Source organism: Macaca thibetana, chromosome 8 (assembly GCF_024542745.1).
Source record: "Macaca thibetana thibetana isolate TM-01 chromosome 8, ASM2454274v1, whole genome shotgun sequence".
NCBI classification, from domain to species: domain Eukaryota; kingdom Metazoa; phylum Chordata; class Mammalia; order Primates; family Cercopithecidae; genus Macaca; species Macaca thibetana.
In genome coordinates, this window is record NC_065585.1 from 86,131,673 (window position 1) to 86,158,382 (window position 26,710).

The following is a 26,710-nucleotide window of genomic DNA, read 5'->3' on the forward strand; positions in this document are numbered from 1 at the left end:
ATGTATTGAGCATTTATAATATGCCAGAAACTGTGTTAAGTGATGGGAAATTCAAAGATATGTAAAACTTGGCTCCTGCCTTTAAAGATACATTACAATATGATGCATAACTTTAGTCAGGATAATTCACGGAAAGTAAGAGAACAGGGATTCAAACTCACTCGTGGCAGAGTGCCTTACCCAAAGAGTATACTGCCAGAAATTACATGTGTCTAATTTTTCTCTTTATATAAAGAGACTGCCACCTGCTTCACAGTCACAGCCAGGGACAGAAGAGTCACCTTGAAGCAGAATTTTCTCATTTGAGAGGACCAAGTACCGATTTAGTTAAAGAGCTCAGAGACTTCTTGAAGGAAAAGAATCTATGCCCTAATATTTATTCTCTAAGATCTCAAGTTATGGAAATCTTCCAGAGTCAGCCAGGATGATCCAGATAAAATTTCAAAGTGGACATAGAATATAGGATGCCTGAAATAAGTTACCATAAGGTTGGAGGGGGAGCCAGCTCATGTTGAATCAGAGAGAGAGGAAGTGAAGCATGGAGCTTCTGAGTCCTGTGAGGCTGGGTCCTGGCTGGACCAGCCCCCGCCTATAGAAGTCAACTTGAGCTTCACAAGTACTCGCACATCTCAAAGAGCAGGTTGCTTCCAGATGTAAAATTTGGACTTAAGAACTTAAAGACATAGTCCTGGGAGATTTCTTTCGCTGAGAGATTCACAGCCAAGAGATTCTGGAAAGCAGCCAGAGCAGAGAACTTAGCAAGGTTGTCCGTGCCTTGGACTCAGTAACCAGTGACAGTTTCATCAGGGCGAGCAGCCCTTCGTTTGCTCACATCTTTGCCCCACTTTCCTAAACCATATTTCATCCTTCACCTCCTAATTGCATTCCTGAGTCATTTTGCCTTTCCAGCAGCCAACAAGACCCAATAGCATGCTTCCACTGAAGTGCAAACTGCCATGGCTCCCCATTTGCGGGGTAGATAGCACAGCACCTATCCATTATTTTGCCTCTGGCAGGGAGGGAGAAAACTAAGGTTTATCTGAAGAGCTTTGGTTGATTGGCTTGGACTGCCCTTCATTAAAGATAGCACGGGGAATATGTATCCCATACCCAGAGAATCGCTATTGCTGGAGAAAGATGCCACCTGTATTAGTTTCCTATTGTGTCTGTAACAAATTGGCACAAATGTATTGGCTTAGGACAACATAAATCTATTATCTTACAGTACTGGAAGTCAGAAGTCTGAAATGAATATTCTAGGCTGAAAGCAAGATGTTGGCAGAGCTGTGTTCTTTCTAGAGTCTCTAGGGGAGAATCATTTCTTTGCCTTTTCCAGTTCTAAAAGCTCCCTGCATTTCTTGGCTCATGGCCCCTTCCTCATCTTCGAAGTGCATCATTCAAAAATCTGCTTTTGTGATCACATCTATTTTTCTGACTCTAAACTCTTGCCTTTCTCTTGTAAAAATCTTTGTGATTATGCTGGGCCACCTTGATAATCTAGGATAATGTTTCTATATCTTTTTTTCTTTTTTTGTTAGAACAACTCAGCAAAATAAAATTCCTGTTTATTTTTGGACAACATTGTTTCACACATACATCAAACAGGCCAAAAAAAATAAACAGCAACTTCATAGACAAAAAAGGAAAAAAAAGAAACCTTTTATCTTTGGCCTTTTTAACCATCTCATACAAACCAACTACTTATAGTACAGCTAAGTACATACACAAAAAAGTTACTGGAATGCTCGGAATAAGATTGTTTTTCTGTTGTCGTTTTTGCTTTTTTTACAAGGTTTTTTTTCTCCTTTGAGATTATAATGAACTTGGTCACACCACAAGTAAAGTCAGAAGTAGGACAGAGAACGCTCCGAAGGCTGGTTTGGTCATCCGAGATCATTAAAAATGGCTGACCCTAACAATATGTACAAAAATATAAAATGTAAATAAAAAATACAAACAAATTTCCTTTTTAAAGTACTTTTAAGAAAAAAAGCAGGGCCTTGGAAGTTTTGGTTCTTTTTTCCTCCCCTGTTGCAAATTCTCATGGTTTGGGTTGGGTGGTGGAGAGCGCGTGTCATCTGCGGGTGGCACTGCCCACGGTAGGCGGGCGGGCGGGCCTCTCTACTCGAAGGTGACCACGTTTAGATTCTGAGACGGGAAGTGGAGGGTGAATAGGTCACGGCGGCCTTTTTTTTTTTAGTTTAACTTTTCCTTTTTTGCTGTCTAGTCATCCTCGTCGGTCTTCTGCTTCTTGGTATCAACATAGTCATCCTCATCATCTTCAGCTGCCCGCTTGCCCGTAGCTGACTCAGCTTCCTCATCTTCATCTCCATCCTCTTCCTTACCATCACCTTCTTCTTCCTCCTCCTCTTCCTCCCCACCTTCTTCCTCTTCATCTACCTCATTGTCAGCCTCTTGCTCCCCATTTTCCTCATTAGCATTCCCGTTAGCAGGGGCGTCTCTTCCATTTTCTGCCTCTTCCACAACTTCCTTCTTCTTTAAGTCCTTGGTGGTGATTTCGGAGCTGGTGTCTACGGCTGCGTCTGACATGGTGGGGCACGCCGGTGATCCGATGCAGGGGATTTAAAAAGAAAGCGAGAGTTCAGGGACTCTGGCGATAAAGCTGCCGGAGTCCGCGGCGGAGGAAGCGCGCGGCGGAGGCGGCTGCGGCGAGCGAGGAGGCGCACGAGGAACAATGCAAAGATGGCTTTTCAGAGCAGCCAGTGTTTCTATATCATGATCCTTAGGTTAACGACACCTACCAAGTCCTTTTTGCCATGTAAGTTAACATAGTCTCAAGTTGTGCGGATTAGTACATGGACATCTTTGGAAGACGATTATTCTCTTTACCACCCTAGTACACAGGACTACTATGAAAAGAAGAGACTGTTTGGCTTTGGACGCAATCCATCAAAGCCATATCCTACCTGAACAGTAGCCCTCTGCTGCTGTGAGCACAATGAGGTACCTTTTAAGCAGATGCCTCCTTGGCGACCCTCAGAAGCACTCAGGTGATGGGCAGGTTTTTGAGATGGCTTCCCCCCCACCCAGCAGAGAAACAAAACTCAGAAAAATTTTAGCCCAAAATATATGCAAAAGAACTCTGACTTGAACACATGTACATTTCACAGCAACTCCAAGCCCAAATAATTAAATCCAAGAGGCAAGAGAGAGTCATCAGGATATTTGGCAGAATTATTTAGGAAGAACTGGATGCAGAGCAGGTACACTTACTCCCCCTTCCTTTCTGCCTCCCAGGTGGACAAAGAGCAGCAGCAATCACCTCACAGGTAAAACACCAAGTGAGGAACCTGGAACTGGATGAGCCAGAAATTATTCCAGGTGACTGATTTCTGGAAAAACTGAAGCGCTCTCAAAGTCAAGCAAGCTAAAGAAATATCCACATGCCCTTTTTGAAAGAATTATTTGAGGGTGTATTCTAGTAAACAATGATTGTAAGAAAGGGGATATATATGTGGGATATAAGAAGTAGTGGTGAGTAATACTAGCAAAACTTATAGTTAAGTCTAATCATTGATATATAATGTGAAAAGACCCAGTGACTTAAAATAATCTGGAATTTAAATTGTAAATTACATAGTTTCTGAGATATAAAAAGGAAGAAAATCAAATCATGCTAAATTTTTCTCACGATTGAGAAGACAAAAGGACACAGAATATCTCTGTTATTAGAAAAAATACAAGATAAATGCATGTATTAAAATATGACTATAACTACTATAAAAATTAAAATAAGATATATAACTCCTTTGCCACAAAAGAGGATGAAAATAAAGTAAAGGGGGAAAAATCCTCAATCCAACAAAGGTGGCAAAAGGATAAAGAAAAAAGAAAGAATGATAATTGGGAAACACAAATAGGATAATCAGACGTGAGAAACCAAAATAAACACAGAAAGGGTAATTTCATTATATTAAAAGACAGACGCTCTCACAGTGAGTTAAAAACAAATTTCAGCTGTTTGCCATTTAAAAACTATACTTAAAAAAAATTTTAATGACCAGAAGGAATTGAAAAGATATTCAAGGCAAACACTAATTTAAAAATGCAGGTATAACAATATAGAGATAAAACTAATTAGACTGTATGGCAAGAAACTTTATTATTGATAAAGAAGGCCATTTTCTTAATCATAAACCAATAGGTACCTGTTAACACAGCTTCAAATCTATAGAGAACAAAAACTGGCAAAATGACAAGGAGAAACTGACAAATCTTTAACCGTATTAGGAAAGTTCATTGCAACTCAGAAATCAAAATATCAAACTAAGAATATTAAGAATATCAAAAATTTAAACACAGATAATAATGATTTTATAATAAAAGGATACAGAATTTTATACTTAACATGTAGAAATACATACTTTATTTTGAAATCACATGGAACATTCACCAAAACTGATGGTATATGAGGCCACATTGAAAAAATCTCAGAGTTAAAAAATCTGAATTTATATAAGATTACATTCTCTAACCACAATGCAGTAAATTTGGGAATTCGCAATAAAATAACAAAAGTCAAAACAAAACAAACTCCTTCCATTTGGAAACTTATAATCACCCTTTAAAATAACTCTTGGAGAAAGAGCCAAGTGCCGTGGCTCACACCTGTAATCCTAGCACTTTGGAAGGCCAAGGCAGGAGGACTGCCTGAGCTCAGGAGTTTGGGTCCAGCCTGGGCAACATGGTAAAACCCTGTCTCTACTTAAATACAAAAATTTAAGTGGGTATGGAGATGCAGGCACCTGCAGTCCAGCTTCTCGGGAGGCTGAGACGAGAATTGCTTGAACCTATGAGGCGGAAGTTGCTGTAAGTCAGTTGCGCCACTGCACTCTAGCCTAGGTGACAAAGCAAGACCCTGTCCCCCTAAAAAAAAAAAAAAAAAACCCCAAAAAACAAAATAACTCTTGGATAAAGAGGTAGTAGGAACAAGAATTCCAAATTAACTATCTTATTTTTCCTATATCATATTAAATATTAAAACAAGATATATACCGAATATTGATGGTTACAAATAATTTTTAACAAAATTAATGAACTTGATTTTTCTCATTTATTATTTGAATTAGAATGAAACTTCTTATTTGTTTGCTTAGTCCTTATAAATTTTTATTTACATAAATTGAGGGAACAACTTGGTAATAATCTACTGAGTAAGCCAGAATAAGAACTTACAACTTTATTGTGTGCCAAAAAGATTTAGGTAAAAAAAGAAAATACACTTTGTCCAAGTGAACTATCTAGGAACTGAGCCCAAAATTGAAAAACTAATGGCTGAGTGATACTGAATATGTAGACTAAAGAATATGTGGCAAATATAATTTAAGATTCTGCAGTCGTTTAAAGTTGATCCTTTAATATGATTTTCTTTCTCCAGTATGTTTGCCCTTGGTGACAGTAACTATGCTTCAAGGCTGGAGTTCCATGTGTAGTATTTAGAATGGGAGACTCTCCCCTCTGTTGATAAGTGGCATGACTTATACCTATCTAAGAACCCCTTATATGGTAGTGTCCCTCTTATCTGCTGTTTCCTTTTTGTGGTTTCAGTTATCTGCAGTCAACTGCAGTCTAAAAATATTAAATAGAAATTTCCAAAAATAAAGAGCTCATAAGTTTTTAATTGCCAGTGTTCTGAGTAGCATGACAAAATCTCCAGGCATTCAGCTGCATCTAGCCCAATCATCTGTGTCTGGTGCATCCACACTGTATGGACTATGCTCCTGTCAGTCAGTAGTCATCTTGGTTGCATCAAAAAAATCATAGTATATTTAGGGCTCAGTATTATCCATGATATCAGGCATCCACTGAGAGTCTTGGGATGTCCCCTGGGGTTAAGGAGGAACTAACCTCTTTGGGAAAGACTTAATGGTGGCCTCTATGTGGTGAACCAGCCAAGGACTCTAATTATTAAAAATGCCCAATAACGTGTTTGGAAGGTATCTGTGGGAAGAGACTGAGCTGTTTTAGGGTAAACACACGTGATAGTAATAATTTAGGCATACTCTTAGAATGACCCTGTATGGCATATGCACCTGAATGTGTATTCCAAACTAGGAAATCTGGGAGTGGCCGACCCAGAGATTCATTCCTTATCTATGATAAACATCTGAGCCCCCAGTCTGTCCTGTAGAAGAGGAGCTGTACCGGGACTGAGGCCTGAGTTTTGAGGTAAATGAAAGTTGCCAGGTGGAGGAAGTTAAGGAGAGAGTGTTCAGTGAAAACGCTGTAAAAACTGCATGGTGTTTGCAGGCGGTTGCAGTTCTCCCGTCCAACCCACCGCCACTGGACTCTCCAATATGTAAGCCCTCAGTAAAAGCCCATATGTCTTTTGTGGGCCTTGGTTCTCTTCTCTGGCCTCTTGAACCTGGTGCCTTCCTTCCTGAGGTTAAGAGGGGGTCGGCACAGCAATTGGCGAGGCAGCCAGGAGGTCAAAGGAAATCCCTGAGCACTAACACAATGGGATAGGGGAAGGGGAAATCCTCAGGGGAAATCCAAGCTGGCCAGCCATCCACTTCAGTGTGGAGTCCGATAGCCGTTCTCCTTGATGGATAGATGGGGTCCGCGAGTACGGGTCGCCCTGAAAACACTGAGGGGTCTGGAAGAGTTGTGGCAAGGGGTGCATCTGACTGAGCAACGCTCAGATGCCCGAGGGGAGTAGCCGCGGTTGACTGGCGCTTCTCACTGTACTCCCAGCAGCCACCTAGGCGGAGCCACAGCGGCGGAGCCACAGCGCGCGCAAGGGGTCATCAGCTACAGGGCAAACTGCCATTAGAGGTGCCAGACAGAACGGAGATGGAGACCCTGCCTTGTCGGGTAGCTGGTTAGAAGGGCCGTTGACTGCCCAGCGCCCGCAGGGACCACATCGGCAAAACTTGTCCCTGCCTGGAGGGTGACAGCACAGCACAATGAGGACAGCACTGCTGTGGAACTGGAAGAGCGAGAAATAGGTTCAGGCAGAAGGTGACAGTTGGTCTCGGGTGTCTTCCTCTATGAACTCAAGGGTGGAGGATATTGTACTCCCAGAACTTGAGTAAAATGGCATGCACCACAAACCCCCCAAGCCCTGAGGCAGCTCCTCTGTGTCGCTGGTAATGGCGATCAGGCCATCCCCTTCAGCTGGTGGTTGCGGGCTGCAGGGCAGCCTGGCCAAATGAGGGAGATGTCCTCATGTCTCCTGTGCAGTGGCAGACTGTGGAGGAATTGCAGGACATCAGTGGGGAATTAGGAATGAAGGATGCTATTATGCTGAGCATTACCGATGTCCTGCAATGAGCTTCGCACTGCTGGCATAAAAGATGCCATCTTAGAGTTGGCACCCTATCAATGGTAGAGCATGCCAGTGTCTATCCTGAGAGCCCTGGTAGGACAGGCAGTGTCTCAATCAGCCCAAGCAGCCTCTGCCTTAGGGGAACCAGAGAAACTGCACGGGCAGGTGTGTGGGTAGCCAGGATGAAAGACAAGGGAACCAAAGGGAAGGAGACAGTGAAGAGGCCCATTAAGGTGGCCTGTGGACAAATTTGGCATGAGTGGCAGGGACACCTACCATGCAAATAGATGAGCAACCTAATGCTGTTCTGGTTAGACTGGGATGAAAGCTCAAGTCACAACAGCAGTTCACTAAGGAGCCTCAGATTCAGCCCACTGTCCCTCCCACAGAGGGATGGCAGACACCAACCCCTTTAACTTAACTGGTATGAAGGTCAAGGCCTCAGAATCCCAATAAGAGTAATGGTGGCCAAGGTGTCCAGGGACTGAAGGCCACATGTAGAGCTAACTATATATTGGTCACCTAATAATAAATAGACTGTGTTTGCCCTAGTGGATACTGGAGCTCAATGCACCCTCGTGTATGGCAACACTCATTGGTTCCAAGGGCCTATAACAGCAATAGATAGCTATGGAATGGGAGCTGTGAAAGTCAGGCAGGTTGAACTAGTATTACAAGTTGGGAAACAGCCGCCCAAACTCTCTTTAGTATACACAGCTCCCATCCCAGAACACATCTTGGGAATGGCTCTCTTATCAGGCAGGACCCCACATGAAACAGCTGCTGGGGAATTCCAACTGAAGCCTGTAATTGGGGTGGAGATAATGGGAATGGACATTAGTACAGTTACCAGCACCACAGTGAGTAGTAGTGCTGAAGCAATACCACCTGCCAGATTTCTGGATCTGCCCTGGGCCAGAGGGGAGCCCACTGCTCTGAAAAGTGAGTCACAAGCCTGGCGGTATGTACCACAGCTGACTGAGGAGCTTTGGGGCCTTCAGTGAACATCTGCAGTGGCCTGGCAGTATTCCCCATGGGCCTATGGTGGTGGTAGTCATAGAGAGAGGCTTCTCTACCTGTGGAAAGGGAGGGAGAGTCCTTCCCACTCTTCCCTCCCGTTTAATTTGAATCCTTGAGTGGGAAGAGTCCTTGCCACTCTTCCCTCCCCTTTCCACAAGCAGAGAAAGGCCACCACCACCACAGGCCCATGGGGGTATTTTCCCATGAAAGTGCCCCATGGTTTGAGGGGCAACTTGGCCATAGTAGAATAGAACACCAGATAGACTTCCTAGATTTTTGACTCCAGTCTCTGGCTCTTAGATAGCATCTCTGGACCTGCCACAGGCCTGGGGGAACTCGCTGCCCTGAAGGGAAGGACACAAGCCTGGCTGGCTTTACCACTTGCTGATTGTAGAGCTCTAGGGACTTGAGTGAACATAGTACCCAGGTAGTGGTTATGGCAGGCCATGGGCAAGACCCAGTGATGTGCTGGCTTCAGGTCTGACCCAGTGCAGTCCCAGCATTGGTGGCCACAGGGGTGCTTGTGTCCACCTCCAACTCCACTCCCCACCCAGGCAGCTCAGCACAGAGAGAGAGAGACAGAGAGAGAGAGAGAGAGAGAGAGAGAGACTGAGACTGAGACTGAGACTGACTCTGTTTGTTTGGGAGAAAGTAAGGAAAGAGAACAAGAGACTCTGCCTGGTAATCCAGAGAGTTCTTCTGCATCTTATCTAAGACCACCAAGGCAATACCTCTATGATTCTGCAAGAACCACAGCATTACTGGGCTTGTGGTTCCCCTTAATGCAAATATGTCTTAGATTACAACACCCAAGTCCTTTCAAGTGGCATGATCTTGGCTCACTGCAACCTCTGCCTTCCAGGTTCAAGGGATGCTCCTGTGTCAGCCTCCCAAGTAGCTAGGACTACAAGCGTGCACCACCATGCCTGGCTAATTTTTGTATTTTTTTTTTTTTAGTAGAGACGGGGTTTCACCATGTTGGCCAGGCTGGTCTTGAAATCCTGACCTCAGGTGATCCACCCACCTCAGCCTCCCAAAGTGCTGGGATTACAGTGATGGGCCATTGTGCCCAGCCTAGAGTCTCTTAATGGCAGAATTGACCAAGCAGAAGAAATTAGTGAGCTTGAAAACAATAAAGCATGCCTACAAGATCTAGAAAATAGCCACAAAAGGGCAAATCTAAAATTAGCTAGGAGTGGTGTTGGGCACCTGTAATCCCACAAAATAACTAGAAAACAAATAACAAAATGATAGGTGGAAGTCCTCACTCACCAAAAATAACAACGAATGTAAATGTACTGAACTCTCCAATCAAAAGACATAGAGTGGCTGAATGGATGAAAAACAAAACCCAAAGATCTGTTGCCCACAAGAAATACACTTCACCTATAAAGAAACAAATAGACTGAAAATAAAGGAGTGATAAAGGATATTCCATGCCAATGGAAACCAAAAAAGAGCAGGAGTCACTATACTTATATCAGACAAAATAGATTTCAAGACAAAAACTGTAAGAGACAAAGTCATTTTATATTGTTAAAGGGGTCAATTCAGCAAGAGGATATAACAATTTTTTTAAAATTTAACTTCTGGGATATATGTGCAGAGCATGCAGCTTTGTTACATAGATATACATGTGCCATGGTGGTTTGCAGCACCTATCAACCCGTCATCTAGGTTTTAAGCCCTGCATGCATTTAGTATTTGTCCTAATGCTCTCCCTCCCCTTACCCCTGACCTGCAATAGGCCCCCGTGTGTGATGTTCCTCTCCCTGTGTCCATGTGCTCTCATTGTTCAACTCCCACTTATGAGTGAGAACATGTGGTATTAGGTTTTCTGTTCCTGTGTTAGTTTGCTGAGAATGATGGTTTCCAGCTTCATCCATGTCCCTGCAAAGTACATGAACTCATTCTTTTTCATGGCTGCATAGTATTCCATGGTGTATATGTGCCACATTTTCTTTATCCAGTCTATCATTGATGGCCATTTGGGTAGGTTCTAAGTCTTTGCTATTGTAAATAGTGCTGCAGTAAACATATATGTGCATGTGTCTTTATAGTAGCATGATTTATAATCCTTTGGGTATATATCCAGTAACAGTATTGCTGGGTCAAATGGTATTTCTGGCTCTAGATCCTTGAGGAATTGCTACACTGTCTTCCACAGTGGTTGAACTAATTTACACTCCCACCAACAGTGTAAAAGCCTTCCTATTTCTCCTCAGCCTCACCAGCATCTGTGGTTTTCTAACTTTTTAATGTTTGCCTTTCTAACTGGCGTGAAATGGTATCTCACTTTCTAACTGGCGTGAAATGGTATATGTGGTTTTGATTTGCATTTCTCTAATGACCAGTGATGATGAGCTTTGTTTTATATGTTTGTTGGCTGCATAAGTGTCTTCTTTTGAGAAGTGTCCATTCATATCCTTTGCCCACTTTTTGATGGGGTTGTTTTTTTCTTGTAAATTTGTTTAAGTTCCTTATAGATTCTAGATATTAGACCTTGCTCAGATGGATAGACTGCAAAAATTTTCTCCCATTCTTTAGGTTGTTATAAGAGGATGTAACAGTTTTAAATATATACGCACCCAAAAATGGAGCACCCAGATACATAAAGCAAATATTATTAGACCTAATGAGAGACATAGATCCTGGTACAATGATAGCTGGAGACCTTAACACCCCATTTTCAATATTGGGCAGATCTCCCAGACAGAAAATCAGAAACCTCAGACTTAATCTGCAGTATAGAACAAATGGACCTAATAGATATTTATAGACCATTTCATTCAATGACTTCAGAATACACATTATTTTCCTCAGCACATGGATGATTCTCAAGGATAAGCCATATGTTAGGTTCAAAACAAGTCTTAAAATATTCAAAATAATTCAAATAATATCAAGCATCTCCTCTAATCACAATGGAATAAAACTAGACATCAATAACAAGAAGAATTTTGGAAACTACTCAAACACATGGAAATTAAGCAATATGCTCTTGAATGACCAGTGGGTCAGTGAAGAAATTAAGAAGGAAATTTAAAAATTTCTTGAAACAAATAATGGTGGTTCTTTCTCACATAAGGGGACAATCATACTCTCATTGTGGTGCTGCCAGTGTCTTGCTCTGGCCTCCCGCCACATGTCACAGAGGAGACCAATCTATTTGGTATTGTAAACCAGGTACCAAGCTGTTGCCAGGGGGTGGTGCTCTATCCTTAGAGAGATAGTGATACAACTTCTTGTGTCTTGCTAAATGTCATGACTTGCCCTTTCTTATACCCACTAAACATCTCACCTTCCACCCATAGATAGTATGCAGCAAACCTCCTTGCTGATTGGACACCGATAGTGGCCTTTCTCCAGGGCAAAATAGACTGTTGGGCCTCAGGAGAACTGCCCCTCTCCTCCACTATGAGCCTGCCATGGTTCATCCAAGATCAACTCCCAAGCGCTTGGAAGAACTTTGTGATCGTTACTGTATTAGTTGTTCTTTTGTTGCTATAGTTTCTATTGCTGCTCAGGCGTCTGGCTGCAATGCTGCTCCACATACCTGGCCCCAGGGAAACTGCAGAAGAATGTTGTGATAAGAATGTGAGGGCCATTCTAGGGTATGCTGGGTGGACTCTAGGGTACACACACTTGAAAGCAATAACTTAGGCATACCCTTCCCTGTATGGCAGACACACCTGAATGTGTGTTCCAAGCTAGAGAATCCAGGAGTGGCCAACCCAGAGATTCATTTCTTATCTATGGTAAACATCAAGCCTCAGCCTGTCCCATGGCACACAGGCTATACAGGAGGTTGAGGGCCTGAGTTTTGGGTTAAATATAGGTTGCCAGGTGGAGGTCATTAAGGGGAGGATGTTAAGTGAAAATGCTGTATACACTGCATGATGTTTGCAGGTGGTTGAGGTTTTTCTGCCCAGCCCACCGCCACTGGACCATGCAGTTTTCCTGCCCAGCTCGCTGTCACTGAACCATTCCTGTAATTAAGGCAATCCTCTTATCCAGCCTAACACCACTGGACTCTCTCCCCTGTATGTAAGCCCTTAATGAAACCCCACATCTAATTTTGCTAGCTCTGGATCTCTTCTTCGGCCTCTTGAACATGTTGCCCTCCCTATTGAAGTTAATAGGGGTTTGGCACAATAGCTGTAAGAGAGCAAACCCCATTGTAGATGTGCTCAAATTCTTTTTTGAAGTAATTTAATAGCAATTAATATATTGAAACAAATAACATTGATAATTGGTGTCTATCCACTGGACTTTAAGACAATGTCTAGATGACTGTCATGTGGACGGAGTGAAGAAGTATACCAGAAAATATTTAACAATGTTTGAGTACAAATATTTTTATCAACAAGGCAAAATATTAACTATTTGCTGCCACTATTTCAAGTGATGGAGTCTTTAAAATAAATTCTTCTTTTTCAACTTTGTATTTGGCTGTATAATAGGAATACCATACACAGACATTTTACCACAGCCAAATAATCATTAAAAATTTTGTGGACTAGAATATCTTATTAGAAAATATAGAAGACAATAAACTCTGACCTGGCTGTGAGAATGGAAGCAGGATGGGGGAAAGACTGGGTTTGGAAAAGAATGGGGGGTAAAAATATTTGAGCACAGCCCCAGTACAGCTCACAAGGCAATAAATGTATTGAAGTCTTCAATAATTAGCTATTGTTATGGGTTAAGTTATCCAATGTAACACCTGTACCCAATCAATAGACATCATGGACCGAGTACAGACAACCAGAGGAAGAATGAGGTGTGTTCATACTAGTTGAAAAGTACTATTTTAGGCTGGGCGTGGTGGCTCACACTGGTAATCCCAGCACTTTGGGAGGCCAAAGTGGGTGGATCACGAGGTCAGGAGATTGAGACCTTCCTGGCTAACATGGTGCAACCCTATCTCTACTAAAAATACAAAAATTAGCCAGGCATGGTGGTGCATGCCTGTAGTCCCAGCTACTCGAGAGGCTGAGGCAGGGGAGTCGCCTGAACCCAGGAGGCAGAGGTTGCAGTAGGCCAAGATCACGCCTCTGCACTCCAGCCTGGGTGACAGAGCGAGACTCTGTCTCAAAGAAAAGTACTATTTTATAACAAGTTGTGATATGCTAACTATGTATGTCACACAGAAAACAGAACTGATCAAAGGAAGATACTCTAGGGTATGGTATTAAAGTCCTGTGATATGTAAAGATGTGAGATCTGCCCAGTCAGTTTTTAAAAAATCCACAGAAGTATCCATTTCTGTTTCTCTTTGAATAAGATGTTCACTTTTTAACTTCTTCCAGTGATTTACATTCTCTGTTTCTACTCAGATACCCCTACAGGAGATTTTTACCAGCTCAGTTTGGGAGCCCTGGTATTCTGTCACTGCAGCTTCTGAAACATTTTTGCCTTTGCTCTAAACCTAGGGAACAGTGGGGGCCATATCATATCACTATTGCTTGGGAAAATACCAGGCAATTCTTACATTGGTTCAAAGAACAATGAATGTCAATTTAATGAAACCAATTAATGTCATTATCTATACTGCTATGAAGCCCACACGGGCTGAGGGATAATAAGCTCAAAAGGAGAATTTGATGTTTGGATCAAAACTTACGAGAGACAGAAATAACATCCTTGGGTCCAAGGATTTAAACATAGATCATCTTTACCAGTTTAAAGCCAAAATAAAACAATGCTATCTAATGCTATATCAAAGGCCAACAGAATATAGAGAAGCCATAGAGTTAGTCATTAAACAAACCTAACAATATGGGAGACACATTGCATGAATTAGTAACCAGTTAAGAACTAATAAATGATGCTCTCTAGGCAGCTGGGTAAAGGCATTCGTGCGACAAAGCCCTGTCCTTGTGTGTCATTATTGTACTAATTTTATGTTGCAGCTGAGACAGACGACAGCTATTTTCTTGACTTTGTTATGGATAATGGCCAAACACAGGGATGTATTGTGCCTTATCAATGACAATTGCTGAAAGGTGGAATGTGACAAGAGCTTTAGAAATTGTGTCTTGCAAGCAAGCTAAGGCTTTTTTCTAATTTGCTTCATCACAATACTTATTTCATTTGGAAAAAAGTAAAAAGTAGACTACATAAATATATCAAAGGTGTACAACATGACGATTTGATATATGTATGCAATCAAAATTTCAAACCTTTCCAAGATGACTCAACACCAGAGATTTTCCTTGAGAATGTGCTGAGTCCTGCTTGCTTCTGGAGGTACAGGCTGCTGCCTATGAAGCCTTCACTTTTCTCTGTCACCCCAGTGGCTCCAGCCAGTCTCTTGGCTATGCATTCAAATGCCATGGAGCACATAGCAAGGTCCAGGAGTAGTTACTTTAAAAGTCCTCATCCTTCCAGTATCTGGGGAGCACACAGCACATTGGCAGTGGTCATCAGAGCAATCCTCACTGCTGACCTCTCTTGAAGAATTTTCTTATTTTACCTATAAATCCTCAAGGTAGGTGATGGGCTGCAGTTTAACAGTTGGTTTCACAGTCTCTTGGAATGTCCTGCATGGAGGGCCTAGCACCTATATTTCTTGGTCTTAAAATGCTCTGCTGAAAATCTGAGACAATAGGAAAAGAGTCATTTAACATCTTATTACATATAAATAAATGACTAAAATCAACTCAAAAATTGCTAAAAATAAAACTGAAAAGGTTGGCAAAAGATTTATCTCTAAAAAGGAAACATCTGGCTGGGCATGCTGGTTCATACCTGTAATCCCTGCATTTTGAGGGGCCAAGGCAGGAGAATCACTTGAGCCAAGAGTTCAAGACCAATCTGAACAACATAGCTAGCCAGGAATGGTGGTGTGCACCTGTAATCCCAGCTACTCAGGAGGCTGGGGTTGGGGAGATCACTTGAGCCCCAGAGATCAAGGCTGCAATGAGCTATGATTGCACCACTGCACTCTAGCCTAGGTGATAGAGGAAGACCTTGTCTCAAGAGAAAAAAAATAATCAACTGTGATAGTTTTAAAGTATGTTTTATAAATATTTAAAACATAATTCTGTGTTCTATTAATATTTCCAAAGCATAGATAGTGCTGGAAAAGTTCCTAACTCATTCTAAAGGCTAACATGTCCATATACCTATATTGGACAAGGATACCATGAGGCAGGCCAGAAGCCAGTATTACTTATGGCCATAGAATGCAAAAACTCCTAACTAAAATATTAACAAATAAGAATCTAATAATATTGTCAAGAATAATTTACCCCAGGAATGCAGGAATGAATTAAAACCTCTAAAATCTATTGATGTAGTTCAAACATTAATCGGTAAATTTCTTGTGATACAGTGGGCCAAAAAACCTGAAAACTACTCCCTTATAAACCCTTATAAACCACCTAAATACTAGATAAAATGTAATAATTGCCCTTTTACATGTCAAGCCAAACAATTTTTTTTTGTTTACCCTTTCTCTTAACGCCCTGCGAGTTTTTTTTTTTTTTTTTTAAGGACAATGAGGGCCCTCACTTTATATGCCTCAGTTGCAATGCTCCACCTTGCACAAAGAACTCGATCGAGTTCCCCTCACCTTTCTGAATTTCCAGTTTTACTTTGTTCTCCCCCCAAGAATTTCTCTCCTTTCACTCTTTCAACAAATATTGTGGGCCCGATACTTGCTGATACTCTCTTAGGCATTTGGAATATAGCAGTAATTAAAACAGGAAAAATCACTGTCCAAAATATCAAAACTTCTTAGAAAACATAGAGGAGAAATATATCTTTATGACTTTGGGATAGAATAGATTTATTTAAATAAGATGCAAAAAGCACAGATTTTTTTTTAAGATTTAAAAATTTTTACAGATTTATGGAGAAAAAAAGTCTCCATAAACACAACATGAAAGGATGAGTCACAAATTAAATCATATGCAATTCACATAACATATAGTGCATTAGTAGGCAAAATATACCATGGACTATTAAAATTCAATAAGAAAAAGGCAACCAACCTAATAAAAAATTCGATGAAGAATGTAAATAGTTTACCGAGGAGGAAATTCAAATGATGGACACAAGTGAAAAGAATGCTAAAGCTCACAAATATTGAGTAAAATGCACACTTAAACCAAAATGAGACAGCATTTGGTATTCATGAAGTTTAAAAATTATACAGTTGAACACTAAAAAGTGTTGATGAGGCTATGGAACACTGGAAACATTAATATACAACCACTTTGGAGAATAATATGGCTATTCTGGTAAAGTTGAAAATGCAATATCTACAAGTCAGCAATTCTATTTCTGGCTGTATATTCTGCAACAGTGTTTTACAAACTGTAGGACTTGGATATATTAGTAGGTAGAGAAATTAATTCAGTGGGACAAGGAAAGTCCTTTTTAAATGGAATGGGATGATTTCCTAGTCTGTTTTGTGTTGCTATAACAGAATATCTGAGGCTGGGTAATTTATAAAGAAAAGAATAACTTGGCTCATGATTCTGGTGGCTGGAAAGTCCAAAAGCATGGTGCTAACATCTGCTTGCTTCTGGTGAGGGCTTTTTTGCTGAGTCATAACATGACAGAAAAGTGGAAATGGGAGCAGGCACATGCTAAAAGAGACTAAACACAAGGAGGAACAACCCACTGCTATGGGAATGAATCAATTTTTCTCAAGAATTAATCCAGTGTTAAGAGATTAAGAACTCATTCACTACTGTGGGAACTAAGCTGCTATGAGAATGGAGCACTCATGACCCAAATGCCTTGCATTAGACCACCTCTTAACAATCCTACCTCTCAACACTGCAGCACTGGAAACTAAGGGTCCAACATGAGTTTCTGCAGGGACACTCAAACCATAGCATTGGCAGTAAGATGGAAAAGAAAGAATAGAATGGATTTCAGTAGAAGAGTAGTAGAGTAAATACTGTGTGAGACGGTTTTTGTGTTACCATAAAGGAATAATACATGAGGCTGGGTACTTTATAAAGAAAAGAAGTTTAATTGGCTTATAGTTCTGCAGGTTGTACAAGCATGGCACCAACATCTGCTCAGCTTCTGGTGAGGTGCTCTGGAAGCTTACAATCATGGCAAAAGGCAAAGCACGAGTAAGCATTTCACATGGCAAGAGTGGGAACAAGAGAGCAAAGGAAGTGAGGTCTCGGACTTTTAAACAACCAACTCTTTCATGAACAAATTGAGTGAGAACTCATTTATCACCAAGAGATGGTGCTAAACCATTCATGAGGGATCCACGCTCATAATCCAATCACCTCCCACCAGGTTCCACCTCCAACATTGGGAATCACCTTTCACCATGAGATTTGGAGGGGAAAGACTTCCAAACCATATCATATATCAATTAAATCAATTAACATTTTTTGGAAGCTTTATCTTTGACTACTGTATGTGTATGTGTGTGCTGGGTCATTTTATACAACATTTCTCATTGTGTTCTCTAAACTCTTACAGGGCTGTATTATTTGAAACTAAAAAGATTATTCATGATTTATCTGGAATTCAGATTTAACTGGGCATCCTGTGTTTTTATTTGCTAAATCTGTCAACCATAATTTGCATATGAGACAAGGAGAAATGAAAACAAGATTAAAATAGCAAAAAAACATAAAGTAAATAACTATCACCAGGAGGATGGATAAATAAGTTTTGTGTGTTCATTCAGTATGACACAGGGCAGGTTCTTGGTTTCACTCAGGAAAGAATTCAAGATGAGCCAGTGGTGGAAGAAAATGGTTTTATGAAAGCGGCAGTGTTATAGCTCAGTGACTGCTCCTTGCAGAGCAGGGCTAGCCCATGGGCAGTGGGCTGAGAGCAGCAGTGTTTGGGCTGTTGACTAGCTGTTTTTATACCCTCTTTTAATTACATGCAAATTAATGGGTGAGCAATTCAGAAATCTTTAGAAAATGGACAGTAACTTCTGGGTGTTGCCATGGCATTGGTACACCGTCATAGTGTTGGTGGGAGTGTCTTATGATGGGCAGTGAGGTTAACTAGAGGTTGCTTTGGACACCACTTGCTGACTCCAGCCAGTTTCCTATCCAATCTGGGAATGCCAGTCTCCTGCCTCAAGTGGAACACTAAATTGTGGTTAAAATAAACTAGAATTATATCTAGCAGACAGGCTGAATCTCAAAAACAATGTGGAGTGAAGAAAAGTAATTTGTGGCAAGATACATGCCACATGAAACCTCAAATACATGTATTAAAAGCCTGAGCAATATTATATATGTTACAGAGAAATATATGTGAGGCAAAGTATATAGGTAGTATAGAAACAATAAAAATCAAACTTAGAAGAGGGATGTGGTGCAGAATATTAGAGGAGAAAAGAATTGGGGAGAAATACAAGGAACTTTACTTGTATTTGTAATGTTTTATTTATTTAAGTGGATAATTGATACACAGCTATTTATTGTAATGTATTTGTATGCTGGCAGTATCAAATTGAAAATAAGCACACTATATAATCATCTTAATAGATGCTTAAAAATTAGTAAAATTAAATACCTATTTCTGATTTCTTTTTTTTTGAGATGGAATTTTGTTCTCGTCACCCAGGCTAGAGTGCAATGGCTCCATCTCGGCTCACTACAACCTCTGCTTCCCCGGTTCAAGTGATTCTCTTGCCACAGCCTCCCAAGTAGCTGGGATTACAGGTGCTGGCCACCACGCCCAGCTAATTTTTGTATCTTCAATAGAGATAGGGTTTCACCATGTTGGCCAGGCTTGTCTTGAACTCCTGACCTCAGGTGATCCTCCCGCCTTGGCCTCCCAAAGTGCTGGGATTACAGGCATGAGCCACTGCACCTGGCCCTGATTTTTTAAATAATTAGTAATCTAGAAACAGAAGGAACTTCCGTAACACAAATACATAAGAATATAATAACAATACATTTTGATATATTTTTGAATACTCAACCATATACTTTGTAAAATACAAAACTTTACTGAAAATTAGAAGATCTAAATAAATGGCAATTTAGGCCGGGCGCGGTGGCTCACGCCTGTAATCCCAGCACTTTGGGAGGCCGAGACGGGCGGATCACAAGGTCAGGAGATCGAGACCATCCTGGCTAACCCGGTGAAACCCCGTCTCTACTAAAAAATACAAAAAAACTAGCCGGGCGAGGTGGCGGGCGCCTGTAGTCCCAGCTACTCCGGAGGCTGAGGCAGGAGAATGGCATGAACCCGGGAGGCGGAGCTTGCAGTGAGCTGAGATCCGGCCACTGCACTCCAGCCTGGGTGACAGAGCGAGACTCCGTCTCAAAAATAAATAAATAAATAAATAAATAAATAAATAAATAAATAAATGGCAATTTAAAATATATTACAAAATGAGAGGAATTACCATCAGATGGTTACCAGCATATGGAACTGCCCAATACAAAGATTAAAGGCCGACTAAGTTTTCGAAGGCATCATATTGTTTAAAAAAAAAAAAAATCCCAAGTCAGCTCTGCAAAAACCCTGTGATTATTTGAGCCCTAAGGACACCTTCAGGACACCTAACTTCAAAAAATCTATCCAATTCTCGGGGCAGACCTTCTCCCTAATGCTCACATTAAATGTGGGCACAGAGATCATGGTCAAGTAGTATCTCGCTACAGAGGTTAAAGGACTAGGATATTTGTCTCTGAGAACAGAACGGGGGACAACCAGACAGGTTCTTTCCGAGGAACTGACTTCACTGTGAAGTCCTGCCTAGTACAATGTAATAATTGTTACAGACCTTGGCTGCTGTGTGTTTACCCATTCTTCCTTTTGCAAACAGAAGTTTCTACTGCAGTTATCTTGGTCCTATTCAGTCACTGAATGAAGCATATTGGGAGGATATGGGGGACAGTAGGCTAATAACTTGTATTTTGGTTGACAAATTACTAGACCCACCATGAAGAGCCATATTGGACACAACGGAGTTAACTGTGCATCACCCAGAGATGTTGGATTTTTAGCAGAATGCAGTAATTGGATAAGACTGAATTATTTCCCTTGGCAAGGAGGTGAGTGTGTTCTATGCACAGGAAGAAGGGTAACATTGTAGTGGAAATCCTGGCAGATACCATCTGAATCATGTGATCAACGTGAATATCATCAATGACCAGAAATTGGTATCGTGTTCCTGATAGGATGTCATGACCAAAGTGCAGCATCATTCTGTGGTATTTCTGCCAGAGATGTGGAACACAAATCTAGGGGGATCTTTTAAAAAATCTAAATTAACACACAGTCTATAGAGTAACTAGCCTGTAACCTACCACACTGCCAAAGTCATAAAAGTCAAAGAAAGACTGAGGAACTATTCCAGACTGTTCCAGACCAAAGAAGACTACATAGATATGACCATCAGATACAACATGAGATTCTGAACTTCATCTTTTGGTTAAAAAAAGAAAACATATTGGGGACAATTGGCAACACTTGAATAGAATCTGAGATTTGGTATCAGTTTCCTGATTTTGAGGATTGGAGGGTAGCTGTGTTGAGAATGTCCTTGTTTGTAGGTAATACACACTTAAGTATCTGTGGGTGATAGGGCATGAGGTCAGCAACTTACCATCAAATGCACAGGGGAAAAGGTTTTTTGTACTCTCCTTACCATTTTTCTGTAAATTTGTGATCATTTCAAAATTTAATAAAATTAAAAACTTATGAAGAGTTACATTATTGAATGAGAAGTAAACAGGTCAATACAAAAAGGTGTATGGTGGAGGCTTGGGATAAACTAAGGGGAATGAGAGATGGGGCCCATCTCAAATTTTTCTTACATGACTCTTGGTATCTCAACCATTGTCCACAGGATGATGACATTTGAAAAAAACTTTTGGTCACAAAAAGAAATTACAAACCTCAAATTAATAAAAAGTGTAGAAGAGAAAGACTGGAAAGGTTTTGTGATAGTCAGATGCATTGAATTTTCATCTGCAATTATGTGTGTCTCCAGAATTTCAGAAAACCAAAGTGACTCTGTGGTATCTGTATATGTACTAACTATACATTTGACTTTATGTCCCAATATGTGGCATCTTATCAAATTTTTTAGAACTCATAAGTTGTTTCCAAGAACTTTAAAGTATGGAATTTAGACCAGATGTGAGTTCACATTCTTGCTTAAGCATTTACTGACTTAGTTAGTTTCCTTCATTGATTTCTTCATTTTACAGAAATGAGGTAAAATGAGGTTGTTAGTTAGAAAAATTATGGTGATGATAATGCTCCACCACCAGATTAGTTGTTATATATTTTACTATTACATGAAGCTTCACCTTCGAATTTTAAAAATATAAAGTTTGAAAAATTCCATTAGTAGAATTAGACATATTTGTTAGGGAAAATTTAGAAATTACAAATAATCACGGCCTCTGCTAGGAAGTCTAGTTGAACTATAAAGATAATTCATATATATAGTAGTTAGTACACTTTTGGTTTCCATTAACAAAGCAATAAAAATTAAATTTGCTTAAACAGGCCAATGTGGTGACTCATGACTGTCATCCCAGCACTTTGGTAGGCCAAGGCAGGAGGATCACTTGAGTCTAGGAGTTTAATACCATCCTGAGCAACATAGCGAGATCTCATCTCTACAAAAAAATGTCCTAAAATTAGACAGGCATAGTGGAGTGTGCCTGTAGTCCCAGCTATTCAGGAGTCTGGGTTGAGAAAATTTCTTGAGCCCAGGAGTTAGAGGCTGCAGTGAGCTATGATCATGCCATTGCGCTCAAGCGAGGGTGAGCCCCCCTCCTCCCCCCCCAAAAAAAGGGGGTTAAGCAAAATCTAGAAGGCATTGACTTTTTAATCTGAGAAGTCCAAGGTAGATCTGGCTTTAATGATGCTATCTGGTCTATTCTTACTCTATCTCTTGCTGCTGTTTTCTTAGGTAAGCTCTTCCCTCCTCCATTCTTAGGCTAGCTGGTGGAGGCATGATGACTTTCTCTTTTCCTATGCTTATATAACACCCTCTCAGCAATGTTACAGACAGAGAGACTGTTCTAGTTTGTATAAAGTTCCAAGTACAGTACTTCATTGAGCCACCTTGAATAACAAACCCATCTCCTAACCATCCTCTACAGCTACGGGGATGGAAATGATGACTGGCCAGAGTTGGGTCGTGTTTTCAGTCCTGAACCAAATACTATGACTGGGTAGACTGACTGTTCTGATTACCTGCATATGAGTTAACAACCCACCTCTGGAACTGCTCCAGTTATCTGTGTAACAAGCTGCCCTAAAGTTTAATGGTGTCAAGTTTATAATACTCATGATTTTGTGGGTCAGGAATATGGGCAGGGCATGGAAGCAATGCTTCAGTTTTGCTTTCCAATGTCTGAGTCCCAAATTGCTAGAGAGAATGGAAACATCTTACTAGGACCACATATCTGGGACTCTGGTTCTGGCTGATAGCTGGGTTTCCAGTCCTCCATACTGCAACTGCTAGAGCTTGTAATGACCAAGAAGACTTCTTCGCTCATAAGTGCCTAAGCTGGGACATCTGGAGCTGGCCAGATGTTTATCTCTCCTGGAAGCTGTTTCACGTGGAAGCTTGGGCAGTATGGCAGTCTCAGGGTAGTCATTTTTCTTACCTAGTAGGCAGTGGTCCTCAGAATGAGGCATTCAAGAACCCTGAGTAGAAGCTGCAAACCTTCTTCAGACCTAGTTTTAAAAGTCTCAGATTCAGGCCGGGTGCGGTGGCTCAAGCCTGTAATCCCAGCACTTTGGGAGGCCGAGGCGGGCGGATCACGAGGTCAGGAGATCGAGACCATCCTGGCTAACACGGTGAAACCCCGTCTCTACTAAAAAATACAAAAAACTAGCCGGGCGAGGTGGCGGGCGCCTGTAGTCCCAGCTACTGGGGAGGCTGAGGCAGGAGAATTGCGTGAACCCGGGAGGCGGAGCCTGCAGTGAGCTGAGATCCAGCCACTGCACTCCAGCCTGGGCGGCAGAGTGAGACTCCGTCTCAAAAAAAAAAAAAAAAAAAAAAAAAAAAAGTCTCAGATTCTCATTTCCGATATATTCTATTGGCCACACAAGTCACTAAGGCATCCCAGATTCATGAATAGGGAAGTTAGACTTCTCTCATCTGGAAGAGTAACAAATAATTGTCAGCCTTTTTTTTTTTTTTTTTTTTTTTTTGAGACAGAATTTCACTCTTGTTGCCCAAGCTGGAGTGCAATGGCACGATCTCTGCTCACTGCAACCTCTGCCTCCTGGGTTCAAGTGATTCTCCTGCCTCAGCCTCCCTAGTAGCTGGGATTACAGGCATGCAGCACCACGCCCAGCTAATTTTGTATTTTGAGCCGACACGGGGTTTATCCATGTCAGTCAGGCTGGTCTCGAACTCCCAACCTCAGGTGATCTGCCCACCTTGGCCTTCTAAAGTGCTGGGATTACAGGTGTGAGCCACCATGTCTGGCTGTCAGCCATTTTTAATCAAACACAAAAGCCATTAAAGAAGTCAGCCCAACTGAAGTATTCAGATTACATAGAAAAGGATAACTCCCCAAGGGAAAAAAAAATAGAGTTCTATTATCAGAATGAAGTGGAATGCAAAATGTGTGGTATACGTATGGCCATCAAGTGGTGTTAGGAGAGACCAGCAGGGGCTTGTTTGAATACAGGTCTGATAAATCCCTTGGGAAGTATTCAGAAGAGAGAATAGAGGTTCACAAACTCAAGTAACAAAAAAAAATTGTTCTCTGAATCTACTTTGAGGGTCTTATGCTGAGTTCTTGGGAGAGGAGATCCTGCTCTTTAGCTAGATAAGAAGATTCTCTATTACACATTGGGAACACAAGTCAGAACAGCATGGTATCTTATAAATAGTGTTTGGTAAAGTAAATGGGGGTAGAAGTTAACTAACCTTACAGTTCAGATCAAAGACTGACAGGATACCATAGCAAGAGAAGGACAAAACAGCCTGGACAGAGAGCCAGACTAATCCATACTCCCACATACAGGGCAACCTGGGAAGGAGGCATTCACAAGGCAAGATGGGGGTGGGAAAAGAACCAATGCAAATGACAAACAGTGCCCTCTATCCCTTGGGGCTTCCATAACACTACAACTGTGACATGTCCTACATTTATTTCCAAACATTTAATCAATTTTTCTTTCTCAATGGTTCAAGCTAGTGCCTGGAATACAGAGTTGGCAGAATTCGGAGGAATTTGAGGTGTGTGTGTGGTGTAGGGGAGGGATATAGTGTTGGAGGATGGAATGAGAAAGTCCGTAATTCACAGAGTGGAATATGAACCAGGGAAACACTGTTTTATCATTGTTATTGTTTGTTTACTGAATTTCTAGACAAATGCCACCTGGAGAAAGAGGAGATTGCATTTTTAAATGTAAAAAATGAAGAAATACTGTGTACTTATTATCCTACTACACAAAGGCAACTATTCCTAGCTTGAAATTTAAATGTCATCATTAATTTACTCAGCTTGTTGGAAATGTCATTTATATTCACCTGTGTGAAGGTAATGAACACTGTTAAGGCATTTTCCTTCTTGTCTTTTGGAATGAATGGGAAAAGGGAGAGTTTTAAATCATAACTTTAAATTTTCTTAAAACCTTAAGAATTTGACTGAGAAGCCAAATTCTAGGTGAGTCAGCATTTATAGTAGTAAGCAGCTAACAGATGGAATTATCTTAAGACATATATATGGGCGTACCTCAGAGATATTGCAGGTTCAGTTCCAGACCACTACAATAAAGATCATAGTAAAGCAACTCAAACAAAATTTTTTGTTTCCCAGTGCATACAAAAGTTATGTTTAAACTATACCATGGTCTACTAAGTGTGCAATAGCATTATGTCTAGAAAAAATATTAAATATCTTAATTTCAAAAAACCTTATTGCTAAAAAATGCTAATGATCATCTGAGCCTTCAGTGAGTCCTAATTGTTTTGCTGGTGGTCTTGCTTTGGTGTTGACAGTGGTTGCTGAAGGTTGGAGTGGCTGTGGCAATTTCTTAAAATATGACAATGAAGTTTGACACATTGATTGACTATATTTCACTAAAGATTTCTCTGTAGTGCATGTTGCTATTTGATAGCATTTTATACATGGTAGAACTTTCAAAATTGGAGTCAATCCTGTCACTGCTTTATCAACTAATTTTATGTAATATTCTAAATCCTTTGCTGTCATTTCAACAATGTTCACAGCATCTTCACTAGAAGTAGATTCCATCTCAAGAAACCACTTTCTTTGCTTATTCATAAGAAGACTTGCTCACCAACAGACACATGAAAAAATGCTCATCATCACTGGCCATCAGAGAAATGCAAATCAAAACCACAATGAGATACCATCTCACACCAGTTAGAATGGCAATCATTAAAAAGTCAGGAAACAACAGGTGCTGGAGAGGATGTGGAGAAATAGGATCACTTTTACACTGTTGGTAGGACTGTAAACTAGTTCAACCGTTGTGGAAGACAGTATGGCGATTCCTCAAGGATCTAGAACTAAAAATACCATTTGACCCAGCCATCCCATTACTGGGTATATACCCAAAGGATTGTAAATCATGCCTCTGTAAAGACACATGCACACATATGTTTACTGTGGCACTATTCACAATATAGCAAAGACTTGCAACTAACCCAAATGTCCATCAATGACAGACTGGATTAAGAAAATGTGGCACATATACACCATGGAATACTATGCAGCCATAATAAAGGATGAGTTCATGTCCTTTGTAGGGACATGGATGAAGCTGGAAATCATCATTCTCAGCAAACTATTGCAAGGACAGAAAACCAAACACCACATGTTCTCACTCATAGGTGGGAATTGAACAATAAGATCACTTGGACACAGGAAGGGCAACATCACACACTGGAGCCTGTCATGGGGTTGGGGGAGGAGGGAAGGATAGCATTAGGAGATATACCTAATGTAAATGATGAGTTAATGGGTGCAGCACACCAACATGGCACATGTATATGTATGTAACAAACCTGCACGTTGTGCACATGTACCCTAGAACTTAAAGTATAACAACAGTTAAAAAAAAAGACTTGCTCAATACAGGATTGCCATACCTTCAATTAGTAAAAAGTGCAATATCTGAGAAGCACAATAAATTGAAGTTCAATAAAATGTGGTATACCTGTACTCACTTCTTCCTGTCTCAGAGTGGAGAGAGGGTGGGAAGTGGCGGGCCAGAGGCACATAAAAGATAATCATGGTTTCACTTGGAGTCAGTTTACTAAACCTTCAGTTTTAACTGGGTTCTTTTTTTTTTTTTTTCCAAGATGGAGTCTTGCTCTGTCGCCCAGGCTGGAGTGCAGTGGCACAATCTCAGCTCACTGAAACCTCCGCCTCCCGGGTTCAAGCAATTCTCCTGCCTCCTTCACCTGAGTAGCTGGGATTACGGGCGTGCGCC

General features: G+C 41.0%; 1 protein-coding gene across 1 annotated transcript; it reads right to left on the bottom strand.

Moving 5' to 3' along the window:
* Positions 1-1,642: 1,642 nt before the first annotated feature.
* LOC126961684 (prothymosin alpha-like) lies at positions 1,643-2,721 on the bottom strand. Its single transcript, XM_050802272.1, has one exon. The coding sequence runs from the start codon at positions 2,548-2,550 to the stop codon at positions 2,224-2,226; it is 327 nt and encodes a 108-aa protein (XP_050658229.1). The 5' UTR covers positions 2,551-2,721; the 3' UTR covers positions 1,643-2,223.
* Positions 2,722-26,710: the final 23,989 nt, after the last annotated feature.